Consider the following 16,602-nt stretch of genomic DNA (forward strand, 5'->3'; position numbering starts at 1 on the left):
TTTGAGCTGCCCAAAATAACCATTAACTGTACCGTAAAATTCACTCTGCAAGGCAGATACATCAGCAGATTCACGTGCGCGTCGTTTGTCCCCCTTACCTGTCAGCATACGACCACAGATCCTAGCCGATCTTCACTAATGCCACTCCCGCTCGAAACGAAACTGAGACAGGCTGCAATCCATCAACCTGTCGAAGTGAACGAACAGACAGCGGTTGGGGATAGAACCCGACCCAGTCCGGAGTTTAAGCAAAAAACGGCAAAAGGTGGCCTATACCTATACCCCTGTCGCTCGAGGGTGGCCGTTCGTATGTTGGCACTTGAGACCGCTTTTATAAATTCGTAAGTGCTTAACACGTCGACTTAATCTCCGGGCCTTTTTGTCGATTGCGAGATATTGGACGTTTGCGAGCGGGTTTGTATTATCGAGAAAAGCTCGAGCGTTTGTAGGTTATTATGCTCATTCTTTTTATCGCATGGACGTTAATATGTCGCGTTTGCTAGCGTATTTGTAATTTCGCCGGTAGAATACGAATAGCTATTTTTCGAGCTGACGCATTAAAACAGGTTAAACTGGTATTAATTGTTGATAACACTCTGTCACAGTGTTTTTATACATTTCAAGTTACTAGATTCATCGAAAGCAACACAAAACAATATTTAAAAAATAAATTGATCAACCGTTGTTTTGTGTTGTATTTGACTAGATCTACAACCTTTACTAGACTATTTAACACTAAGTTTCTACAAACTGGCACATGCTATATTGCAATACAATACCGTAAATCCATTCAGCCTTTCGGAGGGGTAATCAGCTGCGACCTTTTTGACATCATTTAACAGAACTCGGTTCCTCTATCAGGAATTAAAACATATTGGCTCAATTGCTTTAGAGCCGGCTTTTGCTTTTCTTTAATGGAATCTCAACCAGGATTATCACGGCAACCTGTTCTAAGTTCTGTCGAAAGTTTGCTCAGAATACCGATTGGATCCTGCTCATGTTATTAATGGGAGCCTTCTCAGAGTTTTTCTACAATTTTGTTAAGAACTAGGATACAAATTCTGTTCAGGATTTTGGCGGGACTCATGAGCTGGATGACGTGACCATTCTGAGCATCGATCATTGCTTTTCAGCTTGATATCAAGAACCCAAAAATTAAAAGCGTGAAGACGTTTCTTTGCCTTACGTGTGTATAACATTGAGATTATCAATTGACATTTACTATGCTTCGAGATCTGAATGTGTTTGCTTGATTATCTTCAATTCATCTTCTCCAGAATCTTAAAAACGAGTTCATCACAATAATCGACTAATCGACTCACCAAAGCATGAGTTTATGAACATATTTACTAATTATTCGAATAATCATCCCAAACCATCCCCAGAAAACTTTTCGCGCCATTCAACGCATCTTCAGTGTCACAGTTCAGTTGAGATTGCATACCATCCGACACCACTTTCTACTTCATCAAATAATTACCATCCTAAGGAACGGAAGACCTGTTGTTTTTTATTGCGGGGCCCAATTATGGCTTCGCTGCTCAGTTGGATGCCTCAAAGTAGCACACGGATGCCTATGCTGATACGTGAAAAATATTGATTAAAAACAAGACGAAGCCAGGTACCGGTTTGTTGATCGTTGAATCAGTAAGGAGGAAGGACACTAAAGAGCCATATCGAATTAACTGAGCATGCAATGTCAACTCCAGCGAAGGACTTTTCGATTTAGTTTATTTCATATTCCCCGCGCTGAGACTTGTCTGAAATTATATTTGTCAATAATAAATGGAATAAAGATAAACGATGATTGCTCAGCTGCAGCTGAAGGGTCTATTAAAGTATCTACCATTTTTATACCAAACACTCAACGAGTAGCTCCAATAAAACCTAATTTTGATTCAATCGGATCTTCGAGTGGGCCCGTAAGTGGTTTAGAAAACAAACAACTGAGAGTGGCTGCTAAGAAAAACAAAGCATGTGATTTTTTTACCCGTAGTGAAAAAAACTGACAGAGTCGAGGTTATTTCCATTGGTAATGTTAGGTTTCGCGATTTGATAGCACCATAAATCGCTGGAAGTAAAGTTTAATTGAACAGTCTTAAAATCATTTTACGACATTCATCTTCTTCTGCAACCAGAATAAGTCTTGGACAACAGCTCATAATTTCAAAAACTTTTTATTTGAATCTCTAATATTCACCATGTTATTTTAGTAATGTTTCGAAACTACAATACCACTTTGTACTAACAGCAATGTTAATTGCTGTAATAATTCCGGACGAAGTTACTCATTCGCAATTATTCCCAACAAACTTTCCTTGCTGAACCACTTAAAAACTACCACAGTCAAACATAAATCATCCTTCCCCGGCACGGAATGACACCCCCCCCCCCCCCCAACGATAATTATCACTAATTTTTATCTTGCTTTTCTATCCCCAACTCACACAGACTACCAGCCGACGTCCCCGATCGAGGAAGTCACCACGGCACTGCACGGCAAAACGCTGAAGTTCATGCTGACCCACGATGTCAACGTGCGCCTGCCGGAGATCATGTTCGACGGGGCGGTCCTACGCATCGAACCGCGTGCCATCGAGGGCAACGGAATGGTCGCCAAGATGGAGTTCATCCCGCGCACCGCACTCCAGTCCAGGGGTATAACAGAGCCGAGGATTCTGTTCAAGAAAATTAGTGAGCATCTATCTATCTGTCTGTCTGTCTGTCCGTTTCTCGCTGTCCCTGTTTCACTTTTCAGATTGTGCACAGCCTTTTTCCGAACTAGCTCTGCTCTACATAAACGTACAATTTTATCATGTTACATGCCCGTATTGTTACAACTTTTAGGTTGTGTTTGTAAAGTAATCCTATTGTCCGCAATCTTGTCAATATTATCAGTAGCTTTTAACAATTCAATTAAAAATTGCATCAGAAGTTCGTCTAGATTTTTGAAAAATTGGAATAAACATGTCACAGTTATAGCCTGTTTAAAACTATGCTTAACCCCTTCATTCCCATGGTGTTAATGGACAACAACGTTTTTAAACAGCTATAGCTTTTGATTGAGGCGAGAATTGCTCCCAAAAACAAGTAAGCCTAATAAATGTGACTATTAGCTTTCATTTGCGCACTTTCAGATACAAGTATTAGCTCTAGAATTAATGTTATTACAAATAGTTTGATTGGATTCCGCAGGAGCAGTGCTGCCAGCGACAGTTTACGTTGACGACGAAAAATGATTTTTTTTTAATCATTTCGTTTATTTGATAGGCACAAATGCGTTAGCTTGGCGGTGCCAAATTCTTTTGTTTTTACATTTTGGATATTTTAAAACTAGGAGGTTACAATGTTGAAAAACATTTTTTTTAAAGAGAAAAATTTTACAGCTATCTTAAGACTAGAAATAAGATTCTATATACAAGAGAGGGGGCAAAAGATTTTTTATGAAAAAATTTAAAACAAGAAATTCAATAGTAATAGTTTTTTAGGAAATATTTACAGTTATCTTAAAACTAACAATATTGAAAAATGAATTGATATATCTTCGTTATTTTGCAATGTTATTGAACACTGATAAAACCTATCAATTTAGACTGTCTTCGATTAAAAGAAAAAGGTTGGACATGTAAGGGTTAAAATGCGGCTTATTATGTCGCTTACCATGATCGCACCGATAGATCTCAATTCAAGTTTAAGTCAACTTTTACTTGATATATAAATCGGACAAAAATATAAAGAATAAACCGGTTTTTACTGAGTTCATTTTTAGTCAATTTTTAGTTTAAGTAAGTGATGGTTTCGACTACGTCGCATAAGTATCCGACACACCGACTTGGCTACCAGATAAAATCTAAAATCCATTATTTGGTGCAACTAAATACGGATTTTTTGGCAGATGAATATTAGGTCTTTAACTGACTTTTGCACTAGAGATTCATTTTTTGCTGACTTTTTTGGGGAACATTTGAATACGTCGCAGCAAAACGTGGCTCAGCAAAATTACTTTATCAGTGCAATCCCTCAGGGCAAACTATGAAGTTTTCCGTACAGATCGTAGGTCACGCAATGTTCTGTAGAAAACCGGCGGTGGCGTGCTTGCTGAGGTCTGGCCACCAATCAGATTACGTCTCTGAGTTTCTGTGCTGGTGTCATTATCGATAGTCACCAGCTAGTAGAGGAAAGTGCAATCGAGATACGACTGCAGAGATCTGGATCAACGTACGCCCGATAGCTCAATCCGACGTTTCAAGTCGCAGAATTGAGAAGTGATGTCAAACGAATTTCTTCCCCGGCATTCTTACCAGTGCTCGGGTGATAGAAATGCTACTAGACCGCCCAATCCCTTCCTTTGTAATCTTGGCAATGCTTATGAAATTTGATATGCTTAAATTACAATGCGAACCTATGACACTCAGACTGTCACGTGTCAGCGTTGTAAACAAACTATACCGTATGAAAAAGCTCTGCGCGGATTCACCTGAGAGATAAAGTTTAACCATAGATTGCTACACGGAAAAAAAAATTCGGAGAAAACCACGATTTCTTAAACTAAACGATTTATGAAAATCTTTAAATTATTGATAATAAACCTCGTGTTCGTGAAACTATTTGTTTTCTAAAAACTAATTCGTGCCTAAAATATACATGGCGCTACATTCCAACGCATGGTTGGGTTATTGTTGTTGTTCCACGAACTTGTTTATTTTTGTGATTATTCTTATTTATATTTTTGGGATACAATGGTTTGTATAAAGTATATCAACTAAAAGAACCGACATGTAAACGATGTTCGTGATTTCAGGAGCGTTGTAGCGATTGATTTTACTAACTTCTGATCATGAGTTTAGTTTGGGATTTTTCTGGCAGAGGAGTAGGATTTGTGTTCATGATTTCAAGACCGTCACGATTTTCGTTATTCATATTCACGTTTTCGTGATATTTTAATCTCAAGTTGAGAGATTTGTGTTCATGATTTCAGGATCTTAGTCACTTATTCGTAATTTATATGCACGTTATCGTGATATTTTATTCTTGAGCTCACATTCAAATTTGACACGCGAAGTAATGTGACTCATGATTTTTTTTTATTCATTTCGTTTATTTGATAGGCACAAATGCGTTAGCTTAGCGGTGCCAAATGCTTATGTTTTTACATTTTGGATATCTTAAAACTAGGAGGTTACAATGTTGAAATATTTTTTTTTTACAAAGGAAAAAAAAGTTTACAGCTATCTTAAGACTAGATGTGACTCATGATGTTAATGTTCAATTACTATCGGATTTTTTTACTCAGAGTAACGTGATAATATGAACTGGATCATAAAATTGTCACTGATTCGCGGTATCTTGTTTCGTGAACTATATAACCAACATGATTTGTAGTTCTATAATGTATTTTTGATGTTCAGCTAAATTTTCGTTTTGAGGGATTCCATGAGAAACCGGCCGACCGCAAAATATGACCATCGTAGATTCGAACGAAACTTTACAGGCGTGTTCGGTGAATGAATCTCCATGATATTCTCTGGCAATTGGAATATTTTGATACAAGAGCAATTTTTCAAAAGGGCGTAAACGTTTCTACGTGTATAAATTTCAAAAAAATTTTGTTCGTTCACTGTATTTTATACAGCAAAACTGTCTGAGAACGAGTTACAGGGTATAATAACTTCTATCCAAAAAAATATGCACTGAAAAAAATGTTGTGTCATTTTTCAAAAAACAAAAATTTATGTTAAAAATTTAAATTGCGAAAAACCCCATTTTTTAAATTTTTCTATTTTTTCTACGAAAACTTAAAGAAAAAAGAAACATTTCGAAGGTGATTGCATGATGGAGAACTTATCGGTAAAAAAGTTTTTCTAACAATAACTTCATACATGTTCTAGAATTTCATACTAATTGACATTCAAAATTGTAATTTTATCACAGAATATAATTCTAAGAATCATTTAAAATCAAAATGTAATTAACAAAAATCTTCCAAAATGCGATAGTTTTCGAGATATTTGGAATTTTGCTCCATCAAAAACAATTAATTCCTGTAATTATGCTCTTTTCAAAAGTTATTCGCGTTACCCCATCATAAAATGTCAAAAATCTAATGTTTATCGTTTTAAAGACGTAAAAGCAAATTTTTAGTGTATTTGGAGCATGGAGAAGCTTTCAATAAAAAAGTTTTCTTAACAACAACTTTTGACATATTTTTATAATTCATACTATTTGCAGTCAAAAATACAATTTTCTTTTTGAATATGATTCTAAACGCCTTTTTAAATCGAAATGCTCATAACAAAAATTTTCTGAAATGTAGTAGTTCTCGAGATATTTTAACTTTTGTTTTAACAACACAATTATTTTGTTTTATTACGACCTTTTCATAAGTTATTCGCGTTTCTCCATCAACAATAATAGGTTTTTAAAAAGGCCCATAAACTTTCCTGCAACTTTTCCTTTGACATCTAGGCGCTATTGTAAACCATTTGAAAGCTACATGAAAGTAACCAAAATATTATTTAACCATAGGGTCTGATGATTAAACTATATAGTTGAATCATATTTTGGTTGCTTTCATGTAACTTTCAAAAGATTTACAATATCGCCTTGATGTCAAAGAAAAAGTTGCAGGAAAGTTTATGGGCCTTTTTAAAAACCTATTATTGTTGATGGAGAAACGCGAATAACTTATGAAAAGGTCGTAATAAAACAAAATAATTGCGTTGTTAAAACAAAAGTTAAAATATCTCGAGAACTACTACATTTCAGAAAATTTTTGTTATGAGCATTTCGATTTAAAATGGCGTATAGAACCATATTCAGAAAGAAAATTGTATTTTTGACTGCAAATAGTATAAATTACAAAAATATGTCAAAAGTTGTTGTTAGGAAAACTTTTTTATTGAAAGCTTCTCCATGATCCAAATACACTGAAAAAGTTGCATTTACGTTTTTAAAACGATAAACATTAGATTTTTGAGATTTTATGATTGGGTAACGCGAATAACTTTTAAAAAGAGCATAATTACACGAATTAATTGGTTTTGATGGAGCAAAATTCCAAATATCTCGAAAACTATCACATTTTGGAAGATTTTTGTTAAATGCATTTTGATTTTAAATTATGCTTATAATTATATTCTGTAATAAAATTACAGTTTTGTATGTCAATTAGTAGGAAATGTAAAAACATGTTTGAAGTTGTTAGAAAAACTTTTTTACCGATTTTTTCTCCATCACGCAATCACCTTCAAAATGTTTCCTTTCTCTTTAGGTTTTTGTTGACAAAATATTAAAATTTAAAAAAAATGGGTTTTTTCGAAATTTAATTTTTAACAGAAATTTTTATTTTGTTGAAAAATGACACAACATTTTTTTCAGTATATATTTTTTTCGGACAGAAGTATTCATTCCCTGTAACTCGTTCTCAGATAGTTTTGCTGTATAAAATACGGTAATCGAACAAAAAAAATTGAAATTCATGCACGCGGGAACGTTTACGTCCTTTTGAAAAGTTGCTCTTGAGTCAAAATAATCTTATTACCTGTGGAAAATGTTTAGTCTTTCATGCCGGTGAAATGTGTAAAGTTTCATCGGAATCTAAGATGGTCGGTCACGATTTTAAAGATTTTCGGACGGATCTTCGTGGAATTCCTCTTTTCTGTCCGGAAATCACATTGAACCTTATAAAATAGATAACGATGTTTAAGGTCCTAATAGATGTCTTATAGCTGCTGCTCGCACCTATTATTAATCGCTAGAAGCTGGACATAACTATCTATTTCAAAACAAAACCCAAATTTTGTAAACTATTTCACAAGCACGAACGGTCAGTCGTCGATTATTATACTAGGATCTTGAAACAGTTCACGAATACATTAACAATATTTTATGATTTGATTTATTTCACGAGCGCGAATAGTCAGTCGTGACTATTATACTAGAAATCATGAATTAGTTTACGAATACATCAAAATGATTTCAATTTCACGAGCACGAATGGTGAGTCGTGACTAATTCGCTAGCAATCATGAATCATTTCACGTATACATGAATAATATTTTATGATTTGATAAACTGTTTCAGTAGCACAGATATTGTATCATGACTAATATATTAGAAATCATAAACTAGTTCATGATATTCCGAGTTTCGTCAAATAATTTACAAGAAACTATGTTTTGATTTTGTGAACTAATTCACAATCACAACAACCAGATCATGTTCAAGATGTAATAAATCATGAATTAGTTCACGTTATATAGTCGGACTCTGAATAATGTTCATAAATCTACGAACAAAATCACGAATCAACCTTTGGTTTTATGAATAATGTTCATACAGTAGTCACCGCACAGAAAATCTTTGTAGTGACATGGTAGAAACCGTGATTGAAGTTCACAAAACAAAATCAAAAAACGTTCATATTAAAAAAAAAACATTTTTGTTCATTTGCTTACAAATAACGTCCTAATACAAATTATTTATTTATTTGGATTTTGACGTCTGTGCCAATACCTTATTTAGAACTATTTATTTAGATTTATTTATTTAAAACAACTTGGTGGTATCCAACGGGGAAAAGAGATCGAAAATAGTGAAGCGAAAGCAATTATGAAAAAAAATCATCCCACAGGCAGAATTCGAACCTGCAACCTTTGAGACTCCGTCCCAATGCACAAACTCTTATGCTATCCCTGGGATAAGATGACGTCCCAGAAAGAACAAATGATTATCGCATTCGCGATAGTGATCGTGCTCTGCCTCCAAAGCGAGACCACACACAACCACAGCTGCCACCCAACACATTTGCTCTATTTAACTTCCCCTCTACCTCTGTTAACTGGGCAAGGGACCACAAATCGACAGTCTTCATTAGCTCTGTCACCCACCGAAGTACGGGTTGCCAGGGATAGCATAAGGGTTTGTGCATTGGGCCGGAGTCTCAAAGGTTGCAGGTTCTAATCCTGCATCTGGGAGATTTTTTTTCACATAATGGCTTACGCTTCACGCACCATTTCGAACTGTTTTCCCCTTTGGATACCATCAAAAAACGTCCTTATGTTGACTACTATAATATGATGATAATTTAAGGATGAGCTTAAGCTAAAATATCTATATCACAAAATATCTAAAATAAAGAGCCTAACGCCGTGCACCCGTTTCTAACAGTAATACCGGTGCTTCATCAGTATTATCGACTATAAATTCTGTTCTTATTTCACTTTACTTCTGCAGTTTCACTATTGTCAACCGCGTTGTGAAATGTGCTTGATTGCATTCAGGGGGCTATTGTCACAGTCACGCCACCTAGTGCCAAAAAATTATTTGGTGACGTAACTTTTGCCGAATTTGCGTAACCTGGAGACTGAATCAGGTTGCTGTTAGATCATACATTTTATCAAGCCCCAGATTTCCGGATGTTTCGAACTTTCTCGTTGACGATCGCATATTTCACAACTTGCTCACTATAGTTTTAAAAAACACTATCGAATCAATTGAACGGATATTGGAATAATGGATCAGTACACTGAAAACAAAAAAAAAATGGAATATCGGATCTGTAAAAGTGAATCAGGAGCCACCGTGAAAAAACTAACATCTCTTGCACGTCATTTTCTTTCCTTTCGATTTTCCATTCCAGAAAAACTATTCACCGGTAAACTACTACTGGCCTTCCTCGGCGTAATTCTGGTGCTGAAGATCATCAAAATCAAGATCATGTGGCTATTCCCGCTGCTGGTCGGCGTCGGAACGGCCAAAAAGCTGATCCTGAAGTTCCTGCTGTTCCTGTTCCCGGCACTGTCGCACATCTTCAAACTGTGCTCGTACTACCACGAATCCTACCACAAGCCGAACTTCCACCATCACCAGCATCACATCAAGCATTTGCACTCGGTGAGAATATTTAGTTTTATCAGTACTCATTTCCGTCGACTGAAAATGTGTCAAACTGAACTGGTTTGTCGAACGCGTTTGCTTCTCGTTGCACTATCATGACGCGACGAAATCACTCAAAACTTCTAAATTCAACTCACACCAAGAAAAGCTAAAGACGATAACAACTAAAAACTAAGCAAGAGTGAATACTAAGATGGGCGAAATGAGAAACTAAATAGATTGGCAACACTTCTTTAACACTTATTTCCAGGGGGATGTCATCCCTATCATCCGCTATGGAGATATTCTAGGCCCATGTCGCCCATGCAATCCCTATCAAAAAAATGCGGACGAACATGGTCAGGCGATTTAAAAAGTTTGACGTTTGACTCAACTCGCCTGTGCTAATTGCCCCTCGGAACAAATGCAATTTGCGAATGCGATTTAAAGGCAATTTCAACACTTAGACAAATTTTCTGGCGGCTGAAAAGGACATGGTTGTTTTTGCGTTTTTCAAACATGGCGGTTCATGTTTAGCTTAAGCTTAAAATGGTTTTTTTAAACGATTGGCGTGTTATCGCTTGTATTTTGTTTGTCTAGTGCACTTCATTTAGCCAACAAATGTGGGAAATTGTGGAATCGTGTGTAAATATAGTGGAACAAGATATCTGACCCAAACTCACAATAAAAGTCAGATTGTGGTAAGTTTTGGTGTACAGTGCCAATTTCACCATTGATTCTTCCTATAGTTACAGCGTGATAAGGTGATTACCTACGGTAGTGATAAGTTTGTGTGAGTAGATAATGAATCCGAAAATAAGTAATATTTGAAATTTTCATATTAGGCAATTCAGGGCGATTAAATGGCGCGTTCCGTGGGCGATTTGAGGGCGATTTATGGGCGGGTAGAGCGGCTAAAAAATGACTGCGTCAAATCGCCCAAAAGTTGCATTTGAAATAGCCCCCTAATTGTCAGCCATTTGCTGGCAAATTGAAGGGCAATTAGCGCATCCGAGTTGGCAAATAGCCCCCCGTTAGCCAGCAACTTGCCCTTTTTGACTGGGATAGCATTGGGTTGTTTTGGTTTTAACAAAGGCAGATGTTGGCTAGAACAAAATGGCCGCCTAGCAGGGGCCTGCTTATTTCATTAAGTGAATTTTAGCACCTAGGTGTCACTAATAGAACCCTTCGTTCTGTGTTCAAATAAATCTGTAAACATTGGCGAATTATGGAAAAGTGAGTCATAAAATTAAGAATAAAATTCTTCTTTTATTACACACCTCGATAAAGCTCAACTTTTCAAATGGCACAATATTTATTTCCAATTCATTTAACCCAGCAAACAGATAGGGACGAAGGTGATTCAATGGAAGGTAATGTTATTTTTATTCATGATTTTACGTACAAAAAATGAAAAAAAGATTGATAACGAATATTTCGACACAGATCTTTCATTAGGGCCTAAGTCGCAATGTGCTCAAATGGAGAAAAATCAGTTTCAATATTCGGCGATGCTTTTTTAAATGTTACTTTTATTGTAGGTATAAATTATTTTATTATCATGTTTTTTCTAAAGCATCATTGGTTAAACCTTATAACAATATAACAAAGAATTTGATTCCTATGTGCTTTTAGTGGCAAGAAACTAAAAGAATGCTTACGCCCAATTTGCATTCCAGTCGTGATTTCGCCCTTCAGCAACCACCATTTGCGATAGGGCTAAACTGTGAATATAATTTTCAGAAGGGCGCGGTAAATGGGCTAAACTGACTCTGTCTTGCTGGGTAGGGCTGGGTAAATAGGCGAGCTTGACAGGATATTTTTTAATAGGGCTCAGCAAATGGGCGCATAGAAATCCAATGCAAATGAAAGGGCGCGTGTATCTTTTCTTCAAATTTCATGAAAATATCGAAATATTCGAATGTTTATGTGCAACAACCACCGAGTAGACATGATCATAGTAGATATTAATTATCATTTATATAATTGAACCGCTTTTGCAGAATAATTTTGTGAATAATAACCATTCGCCCCTGTTCTGTCAAAAAATTTTAGTTTGGCCTTTACATTCCATATGAGAAGAAGGGCCTAAGTCGAAATCTCGAAGAAAATGAATGTTTCGCCGTTTTGTTTTCTTTAATTATAAATCGATCTAAAAAACTATTTTAACTAATTTTCAACTCAATCTTGTAGTATTTTAGTCGCATAATGCCATAATAGCGAAAACGCAGTTTGTTTACATTTGTGATTTAAGCCCTAATGAAAAATTTATGTTGATTTAACGTCAGCTGCAGCGGAAAAGACCAAAAACAGCATAGCGTTTAAAAGCCCAATTCAATTCACAAATGTTACAGATAAACATTATCTTTGTTTTTCTAAGAAAATGTAAACAAGTTCATATTTGCCACTATCGGTCTTATTTGACAATTGTTTTTGTCACAGGAATTAGCATTTTTGCCCCTCTGACAGCCCACTGGTCAAACGATCCTTAAACGATTTTTTAAATTTTTTTTCTTAAGATAACCCAACTGGCTCAATATGATTGAATGGAAGGTTAACCAATTTTTTAAATAATTTTTTATTCAACATTTCAACATTTAAACATCAAAAAAATATCGACTTTGAATGACATGATCGAATGACCCAATTGATCGTCAATCAATGTATGTTTACTTTGCTCGATACCAGATTGACAGTTCAAGAAGGTATTTTTGGCTTCACACTATTCGCCACTCTTTCCATTCTCTCTGGACAAAAATGTTTGGAAACGGTGAAAGCTAACTAATTTATCTTATTTTATGACTCCACTTATTTCGCCCTCGGGTTGCAAATTATGAGATTTGTTTCTTTGCCCACAGATATTATTTTAATGGGTCCGAACGATCAAAGTTCCATTAGATTAAATCTTGCCAAAGAGCTGCGAAGTACGAAGAAAGATTAAACCCAATGTTGGAAACCTGAATTGCTAGCCCCGTTCCCGATTGGGAACACAAGTATAACCGTGCCCAATTATCAATGTATGCCACCCAGTTATATTACAAGATAGGTGGTTCTTTATTTTTTGTTTTTGTTTTGACAAACGTGAATCTTCAACAGCTGTTGGGTCTGCCGGCCCCACCTAACAAGCCGAAATTGCGTAAATTACGCTTCACTGAACCCATTCGTCAATCGTCCGACTCATCGTTGTTAATTTAACTAGTTTAACAGTACATTTAATCGCCATAATGTGTATTGAACCAACCAAAACCACTCGGTAGCATGCGATTCGACAATAACTTTAACCTTAATGATGATTCAATGTTTTTCTTATTTCCTTTTTCCCCTTCTACCGATAACAGTTCTATGCACCGCACGAACATGGTACCATCACTGCCAACCTACCGGAGCTGATCTACACCAAGCCACCCCGGGGACACCCGTCGGAATACATCCACGGAGCACCGGTACCACCGCACTCACACTTCCAGCCCGACTTCCACTACGAATCGTCCGGTGTCGGACTAGGATCCGAGTGAGTATATCGATGTGCCTTGCGGTCCAGGGCCGCCAGCCACCAAACGATGCTTCTTAGGCTGACCGGTTGTGTAGCCTCCAGAGTGTGACTAAGTCAATTTAGGGTTTCAGTTAAGCCAACCGAAATGTACGGTGATTGTTTTTTTTTGTTCGCTAGAGCCCTGTGGAGGATTGTGATTATTTCAATTTTCCCTTGTTGAAAAATAATAAGACTTTTGACAGTTCGGATTTCGCGTCCATAGGGCTCTAGTATGTTTCTGTTTTTTATATGTTACATGTTAGTTCATTGACGTAATTCGTTCATGTGTTTCGTTACGGTTCTATTGTTGATTACGCATGATCGAAAGACGATAGGTGAGAAGTAGAAGATATGCTTAATGTTGTTGACGATTTGATACAGATTGGCTTACGTAACCGATTTCTTTTTATTTGGCAACATAACGAGAAACCTGCTACTAGTGAAATACTCATATTAACACGCTAATGCCGAAAATAATTGCTTAGCAATAACCCATTATATTATACATAGTTTTTCATAGTTTGATTTTGAGTCATCTGAGAAAGATTTTTTCGACTTTATTCTTTTACCATGGCCACACTACGCTATTAAAGTACCCTTTGAGATAGCAAGACCAGAGCTCCCACCTCTGGTGAGGGTTTGACCAGGTGTGCTTACGCCATTTTTCTTTTATGTTAACCCATTCATGCCCATGTTGTTTGTGGACAACAACATTTTTAAACAGCTATAACTTTTGATTGAGGCAAGATTTGCTCACAAAAACAAGTAAGGCTAATAAATGTGATTATTGGCTTTCATTTGAGTATTAACGGTTACAAGGATCAGCTCTAGAACTGAAGTTATTGCAATTAGTCTGATTGAACTCCGATGGAGCAGTGCTGCCAGGGACCGTTTACGTTGACGACAGAAAATGAATTTTTCATATAACTTCTTTATGTTGCAATATTAGTGAAAACTGATAAAACTTATCAATTTAGACTATTTTTGGCTACGTTTTCCACGCAGTTGGACTATTGTAAATATTCTAGGAGAATTGTAGTGAGCATTAGAAGGTAAAAATTGGGTAGCTTCTAGCACTGCAAGGAAAGCACCTACCTTTATGAAAAATGGTTTTTGGAGTTTCTTCACCCCACCGTTTTAAAGGAAAAATAGTTTTGAAACCCTACATGCACTAGAAAAAAGTTGGGCATGAAAGGGTTAAAGGTTCGTGTTTTTCTACAGAGCTGCTATATCTTGCTCGCTGTCCAACATTCGCAATATAGTTGACCTGTTCAGGTCTGCTGGAAATGTCGGCATTTTCCGGGACGTCAACTGAATTGGATATGCCGACCTCCTTACCTCACATTCCTTCACAGTAGCCTTTTTTCACTGTGTTACTCTATTAAGCCGTTGACGCATTTTGTCCCGAACCCGATATCGATTATCCACTGTCCGTTCTACGAGTATCGAATTGCTCTGGGAGCATCAGTTCCCGGTGGCTAGTCCGTGCTACTCCGATCGAGAATTCTCCCACATTGAAATTGTACCGGAGATCGATAACACATGGTCGACATGGTTTAGTTGTGTTGGAGACAACTAGTCTGGAGTGATGGCAACTCTGCCCTGCAATCCGCCAATCTCTGCGCTAGACTCCTTAGTGACAGTTTTGCCACCGTTATCGGGAATCATCATCAGTCAGTCAGTTTTACTGTCCGTTTGAGCATATACTGTATATTTTACCAGTCAGTATTCAATGTAGTCTGTACGCTAGTGTCTTTTATTTGCTAACGAGTAGACTCCCAACCTGCCCCGCGCCCCAGGTTACTACAGTGGCGACGATTATATTGGCGGATAGTGGATGAAGTTTCGATTCACGAAAAGTACAAGCATGGAGAATTGTCATATTCCACATGATAATGACCGGTAGCAGGTCCTATCATGCAGTTCATGCACCTGATGCAGCAACGCAACTTCAGCACCAGCTGCTAATGGCACAGTTTCTTCAATGACAGCAGCAACACGACGAGCAGTAGCAAACATTTTTCGGAGTGCAGATTCATCTATCCACGTTTAAGTACCACCTGATCCAGAGCAAATTCTTGACTCCGTGACTCCGGCTTGATACAGCAGGTATAAAGGATTGTTAGAGAAAGATGTCGTTTGATCAACGAAGGGAAAGTCAGGTTACTGTTGCGCAAACTGTGCACAACTGAACATGAAAGCTATGTTTCTTAATTATTCTACCGAAACTGCCGGACGAACCCCACCCAATTTGCGACGTATGCAATGTACCGGTTGATCATTCGGAATGGGCAACGTCGATCGTCGTAGTCCGCAAAGCAAATGGTAACATCCGAAATTGCGGAGACTATTAAACAGGTTTAAATTCTGTTTTGAAGCCTCAACTGTATCCACTGCCACTACCGGAAGACATCTTTGCCAAGCTGGCTAACTGGCTATCGACAATCAGTATCACCATTTACCGACAATTAATACGCACCGTAGTCTCTAGCACTACAATCGCTTTCGACCTGGTGTAAAGGTAGCACCTGGTACTTTTCAGCATCTCATAGATACCATGCTCGCCGGGTCTTAAGGGCATTTCTGGTTATCTCGATGACGTCATCGTTGCCAGAGGACGACTGGAATCTGGCAGCAGTTCTTCAGCGGATTCGGGAATTCGGCTGTACCATCAAAGCCAAAAAGTGCAGCTTCAGTAAGCAACAGATTAGCTACTTGGGCCATATCTACGACCACCGTGGATTGCAAGCTGATCCATGATAATAACCAAACTGCCTCCTCCCACTAACGTTTCAGGTATTCGCTCTTGTCTTGAGGCGATCAATTATTACAGCAATTTTGTACCCAACAACGACAATCGCGCTACCCGGTCGAAAACTTGCTGAAGTCGGAGACACAGTTCATCCGGAATCCGGAGCATCAGCAAATGTTTGAGCGATTCAAGCAGATTCTCTCCTCAGGACTCCTGCTGACACACTACGATCCGAAACAGGAGACAACAGTACCGGCTGACGCATCATCTGTCGGCGTCGGAGCAACCATCAGTCATAAATTCCCCGATGGGTTTATCATGGTTGTTCACTATACTTCCAGGACACTCATGAAACCGGAACAAAACTACGGCCAACCCAATCGCGAAGGTTTAACAATCATCTTTGCAGCCACAAAGTTCCACAAAATGATTTTCAGTAGGA

At 37.5% G+C, this 16,602-nt stretch overlaps 1 protein-coding gene across 1 annotated transcript in view; it reads left to right on the forward strand.

Moving 5' to 3' along the window:
• LOC131677389 (uncharacterized) overlaps positions 1-16,602 on the forward strand; it is a 56,497-nt gene that overhangs the window by 17,182 nt on the left and 22,713 nt on the right. The window contains exons 2-4 of the mRNA XM_058957182.1: positions 2,452-2,694; positions 9,641-9,894; positions 13,215-13,387. Coding sequence (XP_058813165.1) covers positions 2,452-2,694; positions 9,641-9,894; positions 13,215-13,387 — 670 coding nt within the window. The remainder of the gene's footprint in view (positions 1-2,451; positions 2,695-9,640; positions 9,895-13,214; positions 13,388-16,602) is intronic.

The sequence above is a fragment of the Topomyia yanbarensis genome, chromosome 1, assembly GCF_030247195.1.
Source record: "Topomyia yanbarensis strain Yona2022 chromosome 1, ASM3024719v1, whole genome shotgun sequence".
NCBI classification, from domain to species: Eukaryota; Metazoa; Arthropoda; class Insecta; order Diptera; family Culicidae; genus Topomyia; species Topomyia yanbarensis.